The sequence below is a fragment of the Silurus aristotelis genome (genome assembly GCF_946808225.1).
Source record: "Silurus aristotelis genome assembly, chromosome: 10".
NCBI lineage: Eukaryota > Metazoa > Chordata > Actinopteri > Siluriformes > Siluridae > Silurus > Silurus aristotelis.
This window is the reverse complement of record NC_139583.1, coordinates 23,468,715-23,491,412: the sequence shown is the minus strand read 5'-3', so window position 1 is coordinate 23,491,412 and position 22,698 is coordinate 23,468,715. Positions and strand designations below refer to the sequence as shown.

Sequence of the window (22,698 nt, the reverse complement as noted above, 5' to 3'; positions counted from 1 at the left end):
ACTGCTATGGAAACAGCAAGTAAGCCATCATGTCACACAAAGCGCCTCATGGCATGGGAGGAATGGTAAACATTTCTAATAACTCTAAGGATTTAGTTGTATTGTTTCATACATAGTTAGTTAGTTGTCCAATAGCTGTCCTTTTTTTAATTTAGTTATTTGGAAAACTGATAAAGCCATAAATACTACATACGTGCTTTTATGTTATTCTGGTTCTTAATTCCTAATTATGATTTATGTTAACATCAATTTAGTTTTGAAACATTTACATTCTAACTTCCATGTGGTCTGTTGTAAGCTGCATGTTTGATTGCTATACAAGTGCTAGGTTGTGCCAGATTGGTGCTACATTATATAGCACGTAGCACAGAATATTCGATCTAAGCATTAAGTCACCTGATTGATTTTTGTCACAACTGATATGAACTAATCAAGGCCAGGTCAGGTCAGGCTTTATTTTTTCTTGTTGCACTTGTTGCATTGGCATGATGAAATTTGTATATTATGACTACAGAAGACCAATTAATAATTTGAGTTGATTTAAATGTCAGCATTAAATGAAGGGTGTGTTAAACATTATATTATTAGATCCTACTGAGGAATATAAAATAGACACAATAATCATAATAACCTGTTCTCTGAGGTTCTTGTGAATTACCAGGATAAATATTAAAATCTCTATCAATTACTGCTACAGAAACAACCAGGTTCAAAATTAACCTGCAAATTCACAAACAGATTACGGGCTGGACACCTGCAAATAAGTAAACCAATGTTGATGCTTATGTCAGAATATTAAATATCAAATGGATTGAATTCATATTAAGATTAAATCTATGATCAGTAATAGTTCTATTCACAATAAGTGATAGTAGTCCTAGTTTTAGAACCAATGTCCTCTTTAATAGTAAATCAGGGGTATTATGTTCAGTATATAAGGAAACCAAGAATGAATATTTCTACATTCTTTAGCTAGTGGAACAGACAGTTGTAATATTTGGAAACCCAATTGATCACTTTGTGGATCTAGCTGATGGTCAATTAGCCTGCTTGTCTGCTCCCTGGCCTCAGCTCTGTACTGTCAGCACTGGGCCTGTTCTGAGGCTGCCTATAAAATCCAACAGTTGGGATAATTTTTTGTGCTGAATTCATCAGGTGATGCTCTACATGGCAGACACATTTGATTTAATGTTTCAATTCAATCAATATTGTACCCAATTAAAAGAGGTTAATTTTACTGTAACAACTAAAAAACATTTATTCTTTATTATCATCACCCCTGTCACTCTTCTCCTTGTAATGCCATATCACATCTCACATTACTTAACTAGACCTCCTACTTTTGAGCTGATAAACGTCTCAGGAAAAGGAGTGTAAAGGTTAAAGGACGTACGTGTGCTAGCATTTCTGATAAGAAATCCAAAATAATGATGTCAAACCAGTTCTGATACTGATTTCAGGTCTGTAGGGAACAAACTGGCAGCTATTTTGATGACGTTTCAGCTGAAACTTTGATAAGTGCCACTGATGAGTGATATGACTTAAATTCTAAACACAGAAAGCTGCTTTGCATTACAATGCCATTGCACTCATTCCTTCAGAGAAAAGAAGGAGAGCTGTAGAACCAGTTCTTAGTCACATGGGCAGGTTGTCCTAATAGAAGGGCTTTTTTTCCTGTTCTTGTTTTTCTTTTTACTTTCTGTGAATTACATTACGTTTAAGGAAGGATTAATCCTCCACTCACCAAATGCTGCTTTAATCTGAACATAAAGGTAAGTCTTAATAACCCAAATAACACATGTAGAGCTTTGTAGCATTCTAATGTTAAATATACAGCCAAACCTGTCTTTCTAACTCTTCATGATCTAGTATGTCAATGAAAAGTAATGATAATGAATTAAAGCTGTAATAGACATTTGCAGTGTACTGTATATTATTCTACATGTAGACCTTTAAATACTTTTTAAACAGTTTTGTTTAAATTCTTTAGAATTCTTTAGAATATTGACAATATATATATTGAAATGATAAACATTTAAGAAATATGTCAAGAAATGTCTATTATTATATGTTTAAAGGATTAAGAAATGCAAGCATTTACATTTTATTAAAATCATATAGATCTTATATTATATGAAATGCTCAGTTGTATTAGGCACTTACTAACCACACTACTTATTTATACTTTACACCTATTTACACTTTACTGTCTTTTAGCCTTTTATCTGCCGGCATAACAGGTTTGCTGTGTTGTGTATGCAGTATACATGTGCATAAGAATGCTGAGGGACAATTCGTTTTTAAGGACTGTAAAATCTTAGGATCTGAAGTGATTTATGTTCTAAAACGTTTCTAAAAATGATCCTATTAAGCACAGTGGTGTGCAGTTAAATGCTTAATCTCTCTCTATGCTGGATATAGGGAAGAGCTTTAAGCTCAGCGGTGTGCTGATAAATGGAAACCCTTGATGGGAAACAACCCAGCTGCATTGAAAGGCAAATTTGCTCTGTCTTCTTTCCTCGAAAACCTCAACAAAGCACCTTGTTTAGAAGAAAGAAGTGAAAAATCATCACGTCCCTCCCCCGTCTAGTTTGTTTCTCTACAACTTTGCTCTATTGTCCAGAACACACACGCTTTCACACTGTTTACAATGTTGTATGGGATCTTGTTTGACACATCTGTCTTCATAGACTGCATGTCATCTTCAGGGAACTTACTGTAAATGGGAAAATGCGTTTGTGTTTTTTTTGGGCAACGTTTTCTTATTGCAAGTCTTTTATTCGTGATTACCCACTTTATTTACAACAAAACAAAACTAAATATTCCTGCTGTATGTTATCACTCTGTTACATGAGTGCAGAATTTCTGTTTACTAAAAGGAGGAACATTTGCATACTGAAATTAATATGGGTGGGATATAAACAATATTTAATTTCCTTATGTATGTTACAATGTTAGAGCGGCAGCCATCTTGAAAAATCAGACTTTTGGATTTTTGTGTGCAAATTCACCTCCCATACCCCTCATTGGAAAATTGGAAGTTACCATTAATTTAAATTTGTAAATCATCTATATTATTATTATTACTACCACTATGGGACATGTTCTGCTATGCTTGCCACTGTACTTCTTTCCATCTACATTTCGTTACCCAAATTGCAATAAATGATACATTATATAGTCTATTATTTAATCTATTCTGTACTGATCTATTGTTGTACCTAGTTAGCACACAACATCCAGTATTTATATATACAAATATAGAGTCTGTATGTGTTTTGCACTTGACATTGTCCTGTATATACATGTTATGTCATCCTGTGTTTCAGAAGAAACGACATTCCATTCCAGTGAAAACAGAAAAAAGAAAAAAGAACAGGTTTTAGGGAAATAGACTAGCATTGAAAACAAAGTAGAGCTAAACAGGTGATATTTAGTTTACTGCTAAAAGTATGTCTGTGGACAATCAAGAGAGTTCTTACAGTGCTCTAATACACAACCTGGGTATTTTCAAAGGAAATTGTGCCAGCAGTGTTGAGATGGTACGTTGAGGCTTGTTAGCACTCTTACTTGTGTTTTTTGTTTTATGCACTCAAGAGGTGTGAATGCTCTTGTAAATCTTACAGCTACAGTGCTTCCTGTAGAAGTGGTAATAGCACAACATGTTGTTTCTGCGGTCTAAGGGGCTCACTAGAAAAGGCTGGAAGTGAATGAGAATTGGAATAACATGGCATCTTTTTATTTGCCTGAAAATCAGGGAAAATAAACCCTAACCCTAAGTCATTAAAAACCATCATCAAGGGCATTCCAAAGAAACATGCGAAAGCATTCAGGATAAAGGAAGTAAAAGATTAAAAATGTTGAGCTTTCGAAATGTATGTAAATTAACATCTACAGTGTACAAAATATACATTTGTAGACGTAATAGAAAGCTTTGCATGTGTGCTGTGTTGCCTTTAAAACTGCTATTAAGCCTTTTATATCAAAAGATCTGATTCAGGATCTTCTCATTTGTAATATTCACATAGTGACATTTCTGTAATATCTGCAAATGTTATACAATGGCTTTTTAAAATCAGGTCAATATATTGAGGCAGTGCTTCATTTGTTAAACATGAGGTACTGACTCACCAAGTAGCAAATGGTTTGATATTGACACAACAATCCTCCAAATGCTTAATGGAATACTGTTGAATGCCTTCACAGACTTACAACCAATAGCCTTATTATAAAAACCACCCTTATATGACTCCAGGACAATGATGGATTGCAAGCATAACCTTTCAGTGCTGCTATGAGAGGACTAGAAGTGATACTTCTATCTATCATTTTCTTTTAAACAACATAACATGCATTTAATGACTTAAATACTATTATCAATGAAAAAAAACTCAGCAGTTCTACCTATGCAAATACTCCATAGCATGGTCATTATTAATTTATAATCTTCTCCAAGTGCTTTCCTTTTGCTCAGCATGCCTGTGGAAATTCATTGTGTTTTAGAAGAGGAATTCTATTTCAGAAGAGGGAGTGAAACATGTAAAAATATACATATTTCATATATTACACATTATTTAAAAAAGTCTACAATAATAAACAAAATGGCCAAATACGTGTGTGGACACCAGACAAATCACCCCATCACACAGCATTTTGAACATTCCCTTGCAAATTTATATCTATAAAACAAACACCACTCTTTTTTCAAGGATTCAAGGTTACAGCTGTAGTGCTATTTGTTCATCCACCCCTAAAAACATTAGTAAGGTCAGGTGCTGATGTTGAGTAAAGAGGCCTGGTATTTAGAGTTAAGATCAGGGCTCTTTGCAGGTCATTCTAGTTACCTTGGTGTAGCATGTCTTCATGGATCTTGCTTTGTGCACAGGGGCAGTGTCATATTTAAACTTGTTAGGACAAGGCCTTTTGGTTCCTGGGAAGAGAAAATGTAATGCCACAGCTAATGCAAAGACATTTCGTTACACTTGGGTGCTTCCAGCTGAGAAGTTTGGGAAAGAACCTTTTCTGAACAGGAGCTGACACTTTAGAGACAATAAGAAAAGGGTTCGAACATCTATAAGCATACAGTTATTTAATACACTACACATTATTTAAAAAGTCTACAATAATATACAATATGGCAAAGTTATTTGGACACCTGACTAATCACACAATGGGCTTTTTGAACCCAATTTATTGCAGATTTAATCCTATAAAAATTGCACAGGTACACAGCAACGAAATGCAGTTTAGCATCTACCAGAAGTGCAGTTAGTTGCATTTGTGCAAATTGACAAGTGCAGTTAATGATGCCATTAAATGTACAGCAAATAAATCTTAATGGCAAGTACAATAAGAATATATACAGTGGGTACGGAAAGTATTCCGACCCCCTTCAATAAATTTGCTCTGACATGCATTGTGATCTGGAAGGTCTTATATAGGCAGGTTGGGCTTTCCTAATCAAGTCCAGTCAGTATAATCAAACACAGCTGGACTCAAATGAAGGTGTAGAACCATCTCAAGGATGATCAGAAGAAATGGATCGCACCTGAGTTAAGTATATGAGTGTCACAGAAAAGGGTCTGAAAACTTAGGACCATGTGGTTTTCTTTTTTAATAAATCTGCAACAATGTCAACAATTCTGTGTTTTTCTGTCAATATGGGGAGCTGTGTGTACATTAATGAGAAAGAAAAATGACCAAATGATTTTAGCAAATGGCTGCGATATAACAAAGAGTGAAAAATTTAAGAGGGTCTGAATACTTTCCGTACCCACTGTATGTGTAGAGAATGTGGGATATAAAAGTTTCTAATATGGGATTTGTACAATACCGTAATCAGATTTGTTCATTATAAGTTTAGTAGCTGAGGTTGGAAGGGTTTTTTTTTTTCTCTTCTCTTTTCTGTATTTTAGATTGTACTTTTATTGCATATAGAAACTATGGAACACACAAATTATATTTTCCTCAAACCCCAGGCCCCTTTTTATCCTTTGATATTTATATCTTACTTTTGTTAAAAATTGACTGAAACTTTTTTTTTCAATCAACTAACTGAAATGAAGTGAAACTTTTTGTTTGACCACATCATAGACAGAAAGTTTCGACTGTTCTATTATTATACAAATTAGCTGACCAATCGTGGCGTGTGGGCGTGTCCACAGTGAAAGTGGGAGGGGTCTGTGTGTGTGAGCGCACGCTGCTTTCTGGGAGGGAATCAGATCGCGTTTACAGGCGAGTGTCATGCACTGAGCTTCAGGTAACACAACCTCAACCATAATAACCTGATTATACACATCAAACAGTTATTGTTTAGGACTTCAGTGTGTTATTTTAGAATTTCGAGGCTTTGCAGGTATGTGTGTGTGTGTGTGTGTGTGTGTGTGTGTGTGTGTGTGTGTGTGTGTGTGTGTGTGTGTGAAGATATAAATATGCAAGCCGTACAATTTTTTTCTATGTGGTTAAGTAGATGTAATGTGATTTTAGGAAAGGATATGTGTGTGTGTGTGTGTGTGTGTGTGTGTGTGTGTGTGTGTGTGTGTGTGTGTGTGTGTGTATGTATGTGTGTGAAGATATAGATATACAAGTGCTTTTGAAATGTTTTCTATAATCGTTTTATTTGCATGGATTAAAAAATATATATATATTATATGGTTATGCATATGTAATGGCTTAAGGAAAGCAAGTGTGTGTGTGTGTGTGTGTGTGTGTGTGTGTGTGTGTGTGTGTGTGTGTGTGAAGTTAGAGATATACAAGTGCTACAGTTTGTTCTATATACATTTAATACTTGCTTGAGTTTACAAAGAATGAGTGTTAAAGTGTTTAGAAAAAGAAAAGTCTTATAGAATGCAAGTGTGTGTGTGTGTGTGTGAAGATATAGATATACCTATACGTCCTACACTTATATATTCATTTTATATTTGCATTCATTTTGAAGAATTAGTATTATATTATATAGATGTGATATAGCCTAAAGAAAGGAACGTGTTTGTGTATGTATGTGTGCATGCGTGTGTGTGTGTGTGTGTGTGTGTGTGTGTATATATAGATATACACCTGCAGTGCTACATGTATTTATATTACTTTAATATTTGCCTAAATCTATAAGAATTAGTATTATATGATTATGTAGATGTAAAATGGCTTAAGGAAAGCAAGAGTGTGAAGAAATAAATATACAAGAAAGCACATTGCTACATTTATCTATATTCGTTTTATATGTGCTTGAGTTTGCAAGAATGAGTGTTATACGGCTAAGTAGATGTAGTAGTATGGCTTAAGGAAAGTAAGTGTGTGTATTTGAGTGTGTAAACACCTGTATATTGATGTGTTGCAAAATATTGTAATTTGAGATGTTTCACTCTTTATTAGTACAATGCTGTATGGAAATTGAAATCGGTTGCTGTAACTGGTGACAGGTTTGTAAGATTTACAACATGCACTCAAGTGTGTGTGTGTGTGTGTGTGTGTGTGTGTGTGTGTGTGTGTGTGTGTGTGTGTGAGCATGTTTTTATATCTTGGAAGGAACCAAATTTCTCCAAAATACCAAACAGAATTTGCAAGAACATGTGGCTGGTTACCATGTGGATCCTGCATTAGTATTTTTTCTTTTAAATAAAAAACTGAAGGAAGTAAAAGAGTTGAAAGGTTTCATGTTTGTTTACTGAAGTTAGAGTTAGGAGGAAGCATTGCATTAATTAGCTGCATTGATGATTGTGTCAACGGTCCTTACAAGGATAGCGTGAGAGGGTTTGTGTGTGTGTATTTGTGCATGCATGTGACGTGTAAATTCAAACAGACTCTTATTTAGCATCCCCCCCTAAGGATATATCAGCAAGACCTGTCTCTGCTTGAATTGATGCCAGATATTCTGTATTTCATCATGGCTACATCTCTCTCCTTGTCATCGCCGCTTGGGTATTGCTGTTAGGGGTTTTGTTGTGGAAAAGTTTTGTTGTCCCGTTGCACTGTCTTGACAGAGTCATCATGGGAGCAAACCCCTCAGCGATTATTTAGTCTTGTGTTGGACAAACACAGCAGTGTATGCTGCCTGCGAATGAGGAGTAGCATTCCCACCTGAAGGTGACCCGGGGGTAACCCTCCAGACACCTTATATAAGGTGTTGTTAATACAGATGCTGTTAGTTGGACTGGTATCTTTCGGAGTTCGGATGTCGGAGATCTTGCATCCAATCCAATCGGAAGGATATTTTTGGAACTTTAAATGACTACATACATTTTGACAAAATTATTCTGTATTTCTTAGTAGGAGAAAACTGGATTGTATTTGCATTGTGGATCATTTTTGTTTGAAAGCAACAATTTCTTGGAATGTTTCAAAAAAAGGTACTTTTTTACAGGTAGTGTTTACATGTTTCAGATAAAAAAATTTAAATCAAATGATCATTTCTTTCAGATACAAATATCACATGGATTATAGATGTGGGTTAATACTGATGGTTTAAAAAGAAAAGAAAAAAGGAAAAGTAAATAAAAGAAAAGAAAAGATAGGAAAAGAAAAGAAAAGAAAAGTAAAGAAAAGAAAAGAAAAGAAAAGAAAAGAAAAGAAAAGAAAAGAAAAGAAAAGGAAAGTAAAAAAGTGAAGCTGACCTATCTCCGGTTGGGTGGCTCTCGGTTATCTTTGGTCTCTGGAGCCAGTGTAGTAGCGGAAATGTTTGGGATGTTTCTGATGAGCTCTAATTGGAATTTCTTTAAACTGGTTTGAAAAAAGAAAAAAGAAATAGAATAATATTATAAATAGTAATAATATTGTTTTTATTAATATTTTAATTACTTTAATTCTCTATAATACTTTTGAAATAGGCTTTCTGTACATCATTATAATTTGCAATATTAACAGTTAACCCCTTTCCGAAATTCCGAATGCATATACGTTGAAATCATATTGTATGAAAGCCGGAAGTTAAATAAATCCAAACGTTCACTCTGCAGCTTTAGATTTCTGTTTTTTTAAAACCTGTCACTGTTGCGCAAGTGAACTTTCAGCGATATGCGGACAGTCTCAGCATTTTACTTTACAGAGCAGGAAGCAATTTAGAAGGAAGGAAAGAAAGTAATCTCCCAACTATCACTGTCCGTTTAGACCTCAGTACTGGACAACTTGATTTTTATCCATGTGTGACCTCCCTTTTCTAAACATTACAGGGTTTGACATTATAGTTCACTTCACAATCAGAATCCAACTGAAATAAACCAATGTCTTCATATTAGTAATTTATGCTTAAACAATGGCAGAATGTTCAATCTCTTTGCTTCAGCAACACGGTTTAACTTTTTTCCCCCCACATGTGGTATTGATCTTTAGAACCTTCTTTGTCTTGTAGCCCAGTTTGTCTGAAGCTTCTTTTAATGAGTGGGTGTTAGGAGGGAGGGACGCTGAAAGAGAATCAAATCTGCATGTGTAAAGAGATTGTGAGACTCTGGGTTCTCCACTTAGATGGGGCAGGAGATCTCTGAGGGACTGTACACACCTTCCAGGCTCCATGTTTCGAATCCAGAGAGGAAATGTAGCTTGTGAGAAATGATTAGCTGCTCTGCTATGATTTGTATGGCTTTCTCAATATTGACTTTGGCTGCAAATGGTCTTTATATTGGAACTTAAATTCTTAAGTACTCCAGGGCTGCACTATTGGATGTAAATCATGGGAAAAATTTTCCTGCTTCATCTCTTGCAGTCAAGTTATGACAAATTAGTCTTTGACAAAGTTGCTGGGTAAAACGTCTGCAACAACAGAAACCTATTGGTCCCTATTGGGCTTTAATTTATCTGACAAATACACAAATTGTGCTAGGACATGGATCTTAATGAGCTAATTCTGATGTGATGAACACTTGCCTAGTAATAAGTATTACAGTTAGCTAGCTCGATAGGTCCAGTGTTAGCAAATGTTAGATCATTTTGATTTTATATTATTATTACTACTACTATTTCTACACTAATTTTCAAATGAACTTCTAAAATCTTCTAAGAAAGGGAGTCATTAGTCATACAAATGAATAATTTGCCATGTTGTTGTTTCTATTCCTTTTACGTCAGATGGCCGGGAAGCCGTTCCGTGCCACCTTCATCTGGAGCAGCATCATTAACAACCTGCAGAAGCAGGTGGAGGTCAAGAGACGACGCCATAACCTGAAGTCTTACCACGACTGCTTCCTGGGATCTGAGGCCGTGGATGTGGTGTTGGCTCACATCATCCAGAACAAGTTCTGTGGTGACGATGATGTGCCACGTTTCAAGGCAGTGCGTCTCTGTCAGGCGCTCATGGACTCGCGGGTGTTCGAAGCAGTGGACACCAAGGTGTTCAGTAAAGAGAAAAGGGCGGCCAAATTTGAGGACAGCAGCTGCAGTTTGTACAGGTTCCTGAATACAAGTGCTAGCAAGGATATAATTGAACACACCTATGAATCTGCCTGCATTAAAACGACTGTGCCACAGAAAAGGTACTTGTTTTTTCAGTGGAATGAGGAGGGGGAAGTGGTAGCTTAGTGGTTAAGGCTCTGGGTCGCTGATCTGGAAAAGTTGGGTGTTTAAGCCCTGGTATTGCCAAGCTGCCAATCTTGGGGACCTTAAACAAGGCCCTCAACTCTTTATGCTCCAGGGTGCTGTAACCCTGCCCTCTGACCCCAGCTTCTTACATTGCTGGGATATTTGAAGAAATAACAATTTCTCTGTGGGCTCAATAAAGTATACTGAAAAGTAAGAAAAGACACACTGCAAACAAAGTGTTACGAAGCTTTCGACGCTGGAAGAAACATCTTTGCCAACAATCAGATAGACCTGCCTTTTGGAGAAAATGGCAGCTATTAACTTGTATGCAATACAGAATCCGAGTTTAGACATCGATTAATGGAAAAAGAATTATTAAGTGAGATTTGGAAGAGTAGAACTGAATGAATTGAATTCTTTTCTTCTAATCTATATTATTCTATGTAATGACTGTTAAATACCTTTAGAAGTTTGATTGTGAGTGTGATATGATGCACTGGCATCTCATTCAAGGTTTATTCCATCCTCATGCCTAGTGTGACCCCGACCAAGTGACTGGAGAACACTTTTAGAGATAAAAGGACATTATCCAGAATCGAATACATCCAATATAGTTTTGATTAATTTTGAACCATACCCACTAATCCCAGAATACAGCACACATGTATAGTGTGTCATTTTATGTAGTGTGTATTAAACTCGATTCAGGATCTCTTAGGCAACATTCTGTCCAAATTCTAATCTAATTCAACCTTTCCACTCAGGGACGAGGAACATGAGTATTCAAACACCTCACCAGTCAAAACAGATAAATCTCTGGAGGACGTTTTAGGGAACCTGAACTCAAACACAACCATCACGCCCCAGCTGATGAATCTGGGTCTGTCACAGGAGCGTAAGTCACTTCAAAACGAACTACACATTTATCTTCATTGTGATGTTTATTCTTTTCCAGTGGTTAAAAAAAAATCCTAAAATGATGTATATGTTTTTTGAAACCCACGTTTTCTCCCGTACAGTGGTGGATGAGGTTTGGCAGCAGCAGGCAACACTTAGATTACTACAGCTGATCGAGTTGCCTTTACTGGAGAGCCTTTTGGAAGGAAAGGAAAGTCCCCGCCCTCCTCTGCACGGTATGGACAGCGACCCAGACCTTCTCTACACCAGCAACTATGTGGACCGAGAAATCCTCAAAGCCTTCAGTGAAGCTCAGTATGTGTACTTCTTCATCTCCTAATCTAATCTAAACAAGTTTTTCTTCATCTTCATGCCACCATTTTCACCTCCTTCTTCTCCTTCCTCATTTTGCACTTCTTTTGTTTTTATGTACGGAAATAAAAGTAACCAAAACATTTATTAATAAAAAAAAAAAACGTGATATATATATATATATATATATATATATATATATATATATATATATATATATATATATATATATATATATATATATTTAAATACACACACACACACACACACACACACACACACACACACACACACACACACACACACACACACACACACATATTATATGATGCCTTACTCTAGTGTCTAGTGTTAGAGCGCAATTCTTTCTGTTTTTCTGTTTTTGGTGTTTTGAAGCCCTAGTTTAGATCTTGACGATCTCTTTTTTATTGGCTCCACCCCCACTCACTCACCCGCACCATACAAATATACTCTATAGTTTATACATTACAGTACTGCTCTGTTTAGCTAAAGTATGTACTGGAATTTGTTAAATTACTTACAAATAACAGTATACAACCCCACACATTAGCATTCTTTAAGACTCCATGTCTCAACTTAAATTTTCAATATTTGAATAAACAATATTTTCAAGTTATGATGAGGTCATCGGAACGCATATCCATCGTAATTTGGGGACTACATGTATTACATTTGTTATTACTATTGAGCAACTACAATTAAATATTGGTTAGAATATTTTATTGCAAATTTTTTATTCATTAAAATCACAATACTGTGAAATTCTCAAATCCGACTGGTCACAGTGCACTGATTATAGTTAAGTGCTACTTTCTCAAATGATATTGGTTCACCTGCACATAAACATATTACAACATGAGGAACTGTTGATGTGGTGAAGTTTTCTGTTACTGGATTGCCAGTGGAGAGAGTGTTAACAGTGCTATGTAACAATCAAAAAAGGTTTTCTGGAATGAAAAAAAAAATCTTCAGGACAGAGTGCTTTCCGGTTTGTCTGTTTTTTTGGTCTTGTTAACATTCAGAGAGGAAAAAGGGAGGCTAGTAAGTGATAACAGATGCTGCAAAAACCGATTTCAGTGTCAGCAAAATGCTGATACTGTATACAGGGAGTAAAATACTTCAGGATGTATTGTAATAGAAAATGAGAAATCATCTTTGCAGCAGTAACTATAACTTTATTTCACACGGGCCGTCTCACATCACACCATGGTTGATTCATTTGTTATAACAACACATTCTGTTGGGTTTTATTGTTTACATAGATTTTAATATTACTGATAAACATATATTAATATAATATTATGAGGAATGATAAAAGCTAAACGTTTTAGCCACTTTCTTTACATGTAACAACCCAGGCCTACTTAAAACTTGGAGGTTACGGACTGAATGTTTTTTTTCCACGATGAATCAGGGATATCTGGGCTCGCATCAAACGCAGAATGCAAAACACACCACTCGTCGCGTGTGAACCGCTCAGATATTGTGTCCAGACAAATAGAGCCTGGCCATTAAATAAAGAGCTCTGTTTAAAATCCTCGAGCCCCGAGGCTGCGATTTCTACTGCCACATGGCTGACAGTCTGATGGTCAAGTGTTAACTGAATCTTCTTTTCTTTTGTCCTCTTCTTTAACCCTCGTTGCTCTTTTTTTCCATTCTGCAGTGCCGACGCATGGCTTTCAGCAGCTGTGGACTGTCTGGAGTTTCTTCCTGATCAGCTGGTAGTCGAGGTGAGCCGAGGACTTGCAAAGTGTCCGGAGGATACGGCACAATACAAACGTCTACTGTATAGCGTTCTGATCCAACACTATGGCCAGACGGACTATCCTCCGCTGTTTAGCAACCACATGTTCGACATACACAGCGGCATCTCTGAGCTTTTAGGTGAGACAGATGGAAGAAAGCTTTGGTTGGGAGCTTTCTGGGTTCGTCCAACCCCTCAAAACCATTCGCTAAGATAAGATAAATGACCCCTCTGCATTAATATCTGAGTTCACAGTGCTCTGTGATAAACAAGGGTTTTATACAAGGTGTATTCCTCATTCATGCCCAGTGTTCCTGAATGAGATAAAGTGGTTTGTAAAAGGAAAGTGAATAAATGTAGTAGAAAGGGAAAGATATATAGAGAGTAGCGGCGTAACAATACACATAATTTATGGTTTGGTATGTACCTCGGTTTTTAAGTCATGGTTGAGTTTAATTTTAGGCACGGTTAGAGGGAAGAATTTTTTTATTAACGCAGTTTATTATTATTATTATTTGTGATCAACATTTGTACTGTTTACATTTTTAAAACAATTTAAAATAAATGAGATTTTTTTTTAACTTTTCATTTCACTGCAAGTTGTATCCTGCATGTGACTGTTTTTGACAAATAAAAATTTTTTTAGGGAGATTAAACAAACCTGCGGTCCGCCACTTTATAAGTTCCTGAGGAAACTCTATTTTTTATCCATGTTCCGCATGCTGAAAGGATTCCAATCGGTACACATGTGCACCGAACCAAAAGCCCTGTACCGAATACTTTCGGTATGAATACGTGTACCGTTATACCCGAGAAAGAGAAAGCAGGGTAGACAGCAGGAATGAAAAGAGAAAAAAAGAGACTTCACAAAACTCTACTTAACTCCAAATACAAAAATCATGACCAGTAAAATGACCCTTTCAAGTGGGAAGGCTTTGGTCAGCATGATACAATTCTCGCTTATATCATCGTCATCATTATCATCATCAACATGGCAGTGCCAGATTGACAATAAATTACACTTTCCATCAGCCCCTTGTCTTAATCACTCATTAGCATTTATCTTTATATAAATTCTCGTTCTCCAGCACTTCATTAGATATGCTTACACACACTTATTCTTGCCAGTCTAAACGTATTGCACATCTCTCATAAAACAGACAACTTTTTTGTATATATTTTGTATATTTATATACTTGTATTATGTCTCTACTTTTTTATATATTTTTGCACATTTCTTTTTCTTTGCTGCGGCTTTTTCTATATTTATTTACCAGTAACCTAAATCTAAATATTGTAAATAACAATAAAAGTATATTTATTTTCCTCAGGAAGTTAAATAGACAAGACCGTTTATACAGATTTTCAACCTAGCCACATATGTCCAGAGTCCAGTCCAGAACACCCCCTTTAGCTAATCATATAATGGCCAGTTTCTTTTTTTTTCATTCTATTTACCAAAGCTAAAAGCTTGTGTTTAATTGCTAAAACGCTTGTACGTTGTAAGTGAGATTGTTGGGTGATTTAAAGAACCCATTTAGTCTGTTTGTGTTATCTAGAGCTACTGTATCCACAGTGCGTTCTTTCCTTAACATGTGTGTATTTGTGTATCTGCGTATGCGTGTTTGTAGTTAATGGAAAGCAGGAGCAAGCTCTGGAGGCCCTGCAGCTCTGTCTAAAACTCCAGGACTCCCGGAGTAGAGAGGAACTCCGCAGACTTCTCCGCTTCATGGCTTTTGCAGCACAACCAAACGACATCAAATTACACAAAGAGGTTAGACAGAGCACTTCTTGGTGTTTTAATGAGTGTAATATCATGAAAACAGTGCGCTATGGACCACTATTATATATAAAACAGGTGTGTTTATGTACCAATAAATCTGCGACACACTTGTCAAACAATAAGTCCTCAAAGATATCAGTGAAGTAGGTGAAAGGTCATAAAGGTTTCGTGTGGCATTACATTTGTACATGTATATTATATGCCTATTCATGGAATATAGATCAAGAGAATAAAATATTAGGCAATGATGATAATATATAAAGTCATCACTCTGTATTGATATTAGTTACTGTATGTTGCTGTCATGCAGTCATTTTTTACTTGTTTTATTGCATTAACGTGAACTTTAATGTACGAGACAGTTGTGACTGAGACAGACGTTTATACCCGCTGCTAAGCAACGCCTGTCAAATAGAAAAGTGCTCTCATTATTCATAATCTAAATCAGGCTCTAAATAGTAAAATGGCTTCTTTTGCCATTTGGTAAAAGTAGTTGTAAAGCAGGATGTGAGCTGTGACACATCAACAAAAGGAGTATTATGAGTAGGCATGGGAAAAAACATACATAACAACCAAAAGACACTTTAGAAAGGAGTCAGACGCACCACTGCTCCTGAATGGAATCAGTGAAAAGCAGTGGTTAGGACATTGAACTACTGATCAGAAGGTCATGAGTTCAAATCCCACACCACCAAGCTGCCACTGTTGGACCCTCAGCTGCTGTTGAGAATCTGTTTATTTCTGGAAAGCTGCTTTGTGACTGCTATGTAAAAAATATGAGAAAACAAAACGGGGGCATTTGATGAATCCAACAGAAGCATGTGTTACGCAGAATCAAGGGCTTTACCTTCCATAGTACACTGCATTCAATGACCATCTGTTGCTCATTAGCCACAAATCCATTGATATTGCCAAAATTCAGACGCACAGGTTGAAAAGGATTGATGTCAGTTTCCCATTGAACTTTGTCTGTATTTACATAAATTAATAATGTATGCATTACAATTTGGAATCAACACCTACTCAGTTTGGTTTTGTACTACTGTATATTGTATATGCTTTACATTTGAAGGTGCAAAAGATTTCAGGGTTGAGGATTTAAGGTTAAGGGCCTTGTTCAAGGGCCCAGCAGTGGCAGCTTAGTGGTGCTGGGATTTGAGCTCAAGACCTTCTGATCAGAAGTGTAACATCTTAAATTTTGAGCTACCCCTTATCCAAAGGCCTACTGAAATTGATTTAGTCAAGCCATCTTTTCATTCAAACGATTGGGCTCCAAAGCCAGTCACAATGACTCAGCATAGTAAAGAGTTTATTCAGCTTGTTACTACACCACAACATAGGAAGTGGCCCACACTATTATAAACTGAGAAAACATGCAAGCTTGCATGTGCATACTATACAAATACACTAAAGTGGAAGTGATAATGTTAATCAAGGTATAAATCTTGACTGCATGCCATGGTTGTTGTTTGTTCCTCAGATAGAGAACAGGATGGCCGTGAAGAGAGCTTTCTCCACTGCTATTGTTTACAGCACCAGGCTTGCCAAAGGAAAAGTGGATCTTCTGGTGCTTTTTATGATAGACAATCACTTGGATCTTTTCAAGGTGATGCATTAAAACTTATAGATTACATTTTTCTTATTAAAACCCAAGATGTTATTTTATTTGGGACACATGAATTCACTATATGGACAAAAAAGTCCAATGTCAGCAGGGAGGATGTTTCACTAGATTTTGGTGAGGGATCTGTGCTCATTTAGACACAAGAGTGTTAGTAAAGGCAGGTACTGATGTACGGTGAGGAGGCCTGGGGTGCGGTAAGCATTCTAATTCATCCTAAAGGTGTTCAGTAGGGTAGCTCTGTAGCAACTCACTCAAGACCCAAGTAAACCATATGTTCATGGAGCTGGCTTTGTGCACATGACCATTGTCATGCTGAGCAGGTTTGGGTCTTCTAGTTCAAGTGAAGGGAAAATATAATAATACTATACATTTGTTTTGCCTATAATGAAAATATTTGGATAATAGCATAGGTTTATGTAATGATTAATTCCAAATATACAGTGACACGTGTAATAGCAGTGAGACCTACTATGATCTACATCTAAAAAATGTTGATAAAGGTGCAGGAGTGGTAGTAGAACATGCACAGTGTTCTTACAAGAAATACTTAAAAAAAGAAAAAGAAAAGATTGCAGATAGACGATATGATACACGCCACTTTTATGACTCGTGTAAAAGATAATCTGACTCATGATAAGAAAACTAGAGAAAGTATAAGAATTTAAAAAAGTACACAGTATGCAGCAGTGTTAAAATGTTATATTTTTATTTAGAAAATGTTTTGAAAAAATCTGTGTATAAAATAAGAGTTCATGCAGTTGAATAGTCTAACTGTACACTCGTGTTGTACTAGATATGAGTAAGTTGTACATTGAGAACATTATGATGCATTAAGATTATCTATGCTTAGCCCTTTTATTTATTATTATACTGTACCGCTACATACTGTAATAGATGGAATTGAGCCGGATCAGTTTATCGCCCTTTGATTGTGCACAAAAATGGCAAAAAAAGAAATAAATTCTGAACGTCTGCTCTTTATTTAAATTTACTTTAGACTTTTGCATTTTCATGAATGAATGCAAGAATATTGACGGCATATCTCTATTAATGTTTCCCCAGATTCCTGTATCGTTACACAAGCTTGTTAGTGATAAACTAGCAAGCATCATCAGGGGCAAAGATCCTGATGTTGTTACAGGTAAGTGCATGATAACTTGCATCGTTTTTCTAGGTATATGTGCCGATGTCACAACAATGACAAATAAAAGATAAATCAGAGTGCTTTTTTAGAGTTCCACACTAGAAAGTGAACCTCTGCTCACACCCAGGTGGTGAAGAGATTATTGTAACGCTTATCAGGGCTGCTACAAATAACCAATAATGTTAAAATGAACGATTCTGCATCTAATCTGAGCGGTATATAAAATGGGAGGGCTATTAAAAAACAGTAACTTGCTATTACTTTCACACACACACACACACACACACACACACACACACACACACACACACGCCGCCCTTAAAAGATTAACAGGTCAGATCATTTCAATCTTCAATATATAGCTTTTCAGGTCAAAGACGACACACATCTTACAGTTCTGTAGTTTCTCCCATTTTTTTTCATTTGTACTTTGATTTGATTGTATGCTTCATTTGTCTTCCTACTCAGTTACTCATCCAAAGGTTTTTGAAAAACACTGATTGTAAGGGTGGTGTTCGTTGTTCATGTTCATTACAACTGCTATTGTAGTTCATGTGTGCCTTCTCAATCATACACCGATCAGCCATAATATTATAACCTTGTGAAATGAATTACACTGATATTTAGTGGGTGGGATTTATCAGGCAGCAAGTGAACATTTTTGTCCTCAAAGAGGATGTGTTCAAAGAATGAAAAATAGGCAAGGATTTGACGGGGGCCAAATTGTGATGTCTAGACCATTGAGTCAGAGCATCTCCAAAACTGCAGCTTTTGTGGGGTGTGGTCAGTGGTCAGTATCGAACAAAAGTGGTCCAAGGAAGGAACAGTGGTGAACCGGCGACAGGATCATGGGCGGCCGATGCTCGTTGATGCACGTGGAGAGCGAAGGCTGGTCCACGTGCTCCGATCCAACAGACGAGCTTCTGTATTTCAAATTGGTGAAGAAGTTAATGCTGTTGATGCTCGACAGGTCAGGACTGTTTTGGCAGCAAAAGGGGGGTCAACTTTAGGGCAGATGAAAATAATTAAATATTCCCAATGCAGGTTTCAGTAATAAAAAAACAACAATAAATCACCCCAATGTATAGCAAAGCTCTGAGATAATCATTTGACATGACATTTGAAGTAGAGTACATAAGTCTTGGGATAGAAAGATGTCTGTCTGCTTAGACGTGTAGTTTTTGCTCATAGGAAGTTTTTAATAAGACAGGAATTAAAAGATGGACTGGGAATATACAATTTCCTAGCCATTAAAAGTATTCGCCTTACAAACCCATACCCTGAAAATGAGAGTAAACATGGCTGTGCTCTCTGAGGAAAAAGGGTTGCATTTTTTTTTCCCCTTAGAGCTCATAATGCTGTATAAGCAGCAGTTTGAAAATATATGGTATCCTGCTTCATGTGTCACAAGTTAGTCTTCACCTTCTGTGGTTGAGAGCAGTCATGTGAAAATGGAGAGTCATTAACCGGTTAATACAAGTGCATTTTGGACAGGTTTACATGATGCTAGATTTTTCCGGTCACTTCTATATGTTTTTGTTAATAATTAATGGTTAATAATTTAGGATACTTTGTTCGAAAGTGTGAGGAAAACACAAGTCAGCTGGAAATGTGAAGCAAAGTCTTACTACAGTGTGTCAGAGGAAAGAGTGTTTTCCGGCCCCTGCATAATGTCACATTAATGTAGTACGTGGCATCGTATGTAGATTCAGACATACTATTTTGGCATGATTTCGTCTTTTTAATCTATTGTTGAGTTTTAACATTCAATTAAGGGATTTTAAAGATGACTGCCGTTTAAGCAGATGGCAGAAAAATTAAACATACAAGCTAAAAAATACATTTTGAATGGGTTAAAATAAATTTCCTAGCAGTTATTCCATGGTTGAATTTTTTCAATTTTTCTTTGTTTTGTTTTTTCGAACATTGCACTTTCTGCTTTTTTTTTTACTAGTTAATGGCTCATATGAATGTAGACACTCAGGGCTTATTTTTTTATTCAGCCTACTAGGTTTAAATATTGTACAATTATTTGGCAGGTGTTTACTATGTTCTACAATCAAAAAAGCTTTAGTTGTGTACCATATATTTTATTTCTGCACCAACATTATTGTGGAAAGCTGTGAATTATTTGCCCAGCAGGGTACTTTCACCTTTCCCTGAAACACAGAGTCACAAATACTCTACAGACAGGAACTCCACAGTGTTCTTTTCTAATCTTATAACAGACTTGCGGTAATAATTTATTTGTTTACAGTGAATGAAAATGTCATGATAAAGTCAATATCCAGTCTGCCGGTGTAATGAATATGGTACATTTTCCCACCATTTATAGAGCTTGATAGTTTGCAGTAACCTGATTTTTTTTTTTTAAACATAAAGCTTGGTGATTGAGAACTGCTTACAAAGTTATATATCTGCGAACAATGATTTTAGGTGCTATAATGTGGGACATAATGCAAACATGCAACATTACCTTTAACTGTAAGTGGATGAAATGTCAAATCAAAAACAAATGCATAGCTTTGGTAAATTGCTGTTGTATAAATACATCACACTATCTTCCTAATGATTATTAGCCATTATGTCATTCATGCATAGATGTGCAGTTGGACACCAAATTTTTCCAGCCATGTGTTTTTTTCCTCAAATTTTTACCACAAAATTGGAGGCACACCAATTGTATAGGATGTGGTAGCATGAAATCTTTTCTTCACTTGAACTAGGAGGCCCAAACTGACTCAGGACTACAGTTTGGTTCTAATCACTATCACTGTACCCCGCAACATCGTATATCTGTAATAAATGAACATTTGGTGCAACCCAGATGAGGACGGGTTTCCCTATTGAGTCTGGTTCCTCTCAAGGTTTCTTTCTTATGCCATCTCGGGGAGTTTTTCCTTGCCACAGTCGCCACCTGCTCGCTCATCAGGGTCAAACTTACACTTAAGAAGAACATATAAATTTATCACCACATTATCTGTGTAAAGCTGCTTTGAGACAATGTTCATTGTTAAAAGCGCTATACAAATAAAAATAAATTAAATTGAATTGAACGTTTTCCAGCGTGACAATGCCCCTGTGCATAAATACACGCCCCAATAAGATATGGTTTCCTAATCTAATCTTATGGTCAGGTGTCCACAAAACGTTTGTTCATATACTGTACTAAAAATTAACAGCAGTTCTGTTTTTTTCTGTTTCTTTCAGGTCCATCTTACTGTAGACGTCTTTCAAGGGTCAGTTACACGCAAACAGTACAGAAAACCACTAAAGAGGAGCTTTACTCTTTACTTCGAACCATTCATGAGAACCCCAAACTTTCTGTAAAAGAAAAGCGGCGACTGCTCGGACAGTTCTACAGAGGACATCCCGAGATATTTCTGCAATACTTCGGCAACCAGCTTTCCAGTGCTAATCTGTAACACATCGCTTTACTGGAATGCACAGGATTGTATAAACGGATATGTAAATTCTGTACAATGTGTTGTGAATATTGTAAAAAAGTATATATATATATATGTATATATGTAAATGTTATTTACTTTTTTAATGCATGAGTAAACTAAGGTCAGAGTGTGACATCATGCATACATAATGCCTGTATTAAAATGGTCAGTTATATTAATCAGGCTTTGTAATGCCTGTAATGATAAACGGTTGTGTCCTGATGTAACTGTTCTCAGATTATGTGACTCTCATAGGCATTTGTAGAGTCTTTTTTTTTTTTTTTTTTTTTTAATAAATAGGCTTTCATACTGATCTATGATCGCAGCCTTGTGATTATCCTCTCCCACCTGAATGTTTAGTACCAGTGCTGTAGACTCTACTCCAAATTACTAGCCTTTGTTGTTCCTCATTGTGTCTCAGTTTGTATTCAAAAGTAGAAGAAATGTGATATAGAAGAATTTATGACCAGTTCTTATTAATATATTTGTCATATCAATAGCTCTGTCCCAAACAGTAGAACTTATAAGTGTACTTGCTGGAAATCTAGTTATTTGGTTGTGTCCAAAAACCGTTAGGGTTTTTTCATGTCATTGTGGCTTCATCAGAAACATTGTCTAATTTGCCAATCATTCTAAGACTTAAGCAGTAGAACTAATGAGTAGTTAGTAATGTTTTAGTAAACTGTAAGTCTAGAATTCATGGTTTGTTAAAACTAGACTAACTAGTTATAAGCTAGATTTCTGACTCTCCAAATCACTATTAGTGAGTAATAAACATTATTAGGCATCAAACATATAAAGGCTACATTTCAAACAATAGAATCAAACAATTACACCATTAGCAATTTTGTGGCTTTATACGTAATGGTGGAATCATTTCAGAAAGGAAAAAATGTAAAGAAAGAAAAAGAAAGAAAGCTTTATACTTGTCACATTTATGTAACAGCACAGTGAAATTCTTTTTCTGCATATTCCAGCGATGTAAGAAAGTTTAGAGTACATGTTACAGACGGTTTAAGGGCCTTGCTCAAGGGACCCAAGAGTGGCAGCTTAAATCGTGTCCTGAACCCCCTATATTCTGAACAGTACACCGAAGGCTTAGCTACTGATCTACCACTGCCCAGCTTGTCAGGAAGCTGGGGTTAAAGCACCTAAGTGTGTGCCTTGGTCAAAAGCCCAAAAGTGGCAGCTTGGTAGTGCTTTTAAATTTGTGTCATA

The 22,698-nt window shown here is 36.2% G+C and overlaps 1 protein-coding gene across 6 annotated transcripts; it reads left to right on the top strand.

Moving 5' to 3' along the window:
• The first annotated feature begins 1,134 nt into the window (after positions 1 to 1,134).
• On the top strand, positions 1,135 to 21,793 carry depdc7a (DEP domain containing 7, paralog a). 6 transcript variants are annotated; one of them, XM_083553039.1, is made up of 9 exons: positions 1,135 to 1,772; positions 10,057 to 10,460; positions 11,271 to 11,401; positions 11,526 to 11,718; positions 13,400 to 13,620; positions 15,112 to 15,254; positions 16,744 to 16,869; positions 17,950 to 18,028; positions 21,242 to 21,793. In XM_083553039.1, exons 2-9 carry the CDS (start codon positions 10,057 to 10,059, stop codon positions 21,454 to 21,456), a joined length of 1,512 nt encoding a protein of 503 aa, XP_083409165.1. In that variant the 5' UTR covers positions 1,135 to 1,772; the 3' UTR covers positions 21,457 to 21,793. The 6 variants fall into 6 exon arrangements, with proteins under 6 accessions (XP_083409165.1, XP_083409164.1, XP_083409166.1 ...); XM_083553038.1 differs by lacking the exon at positions 1,135 to 1,772 and adding an exon at positions 6,197 to 6,259; XM_083553040.1 differs by lacking the exon at positions 1,135 to 1,772 and adding an exon at positions 6,263 to 6,355.
• Positions 21,794 to 22,698: the final 905 nt, after the last annotated feature.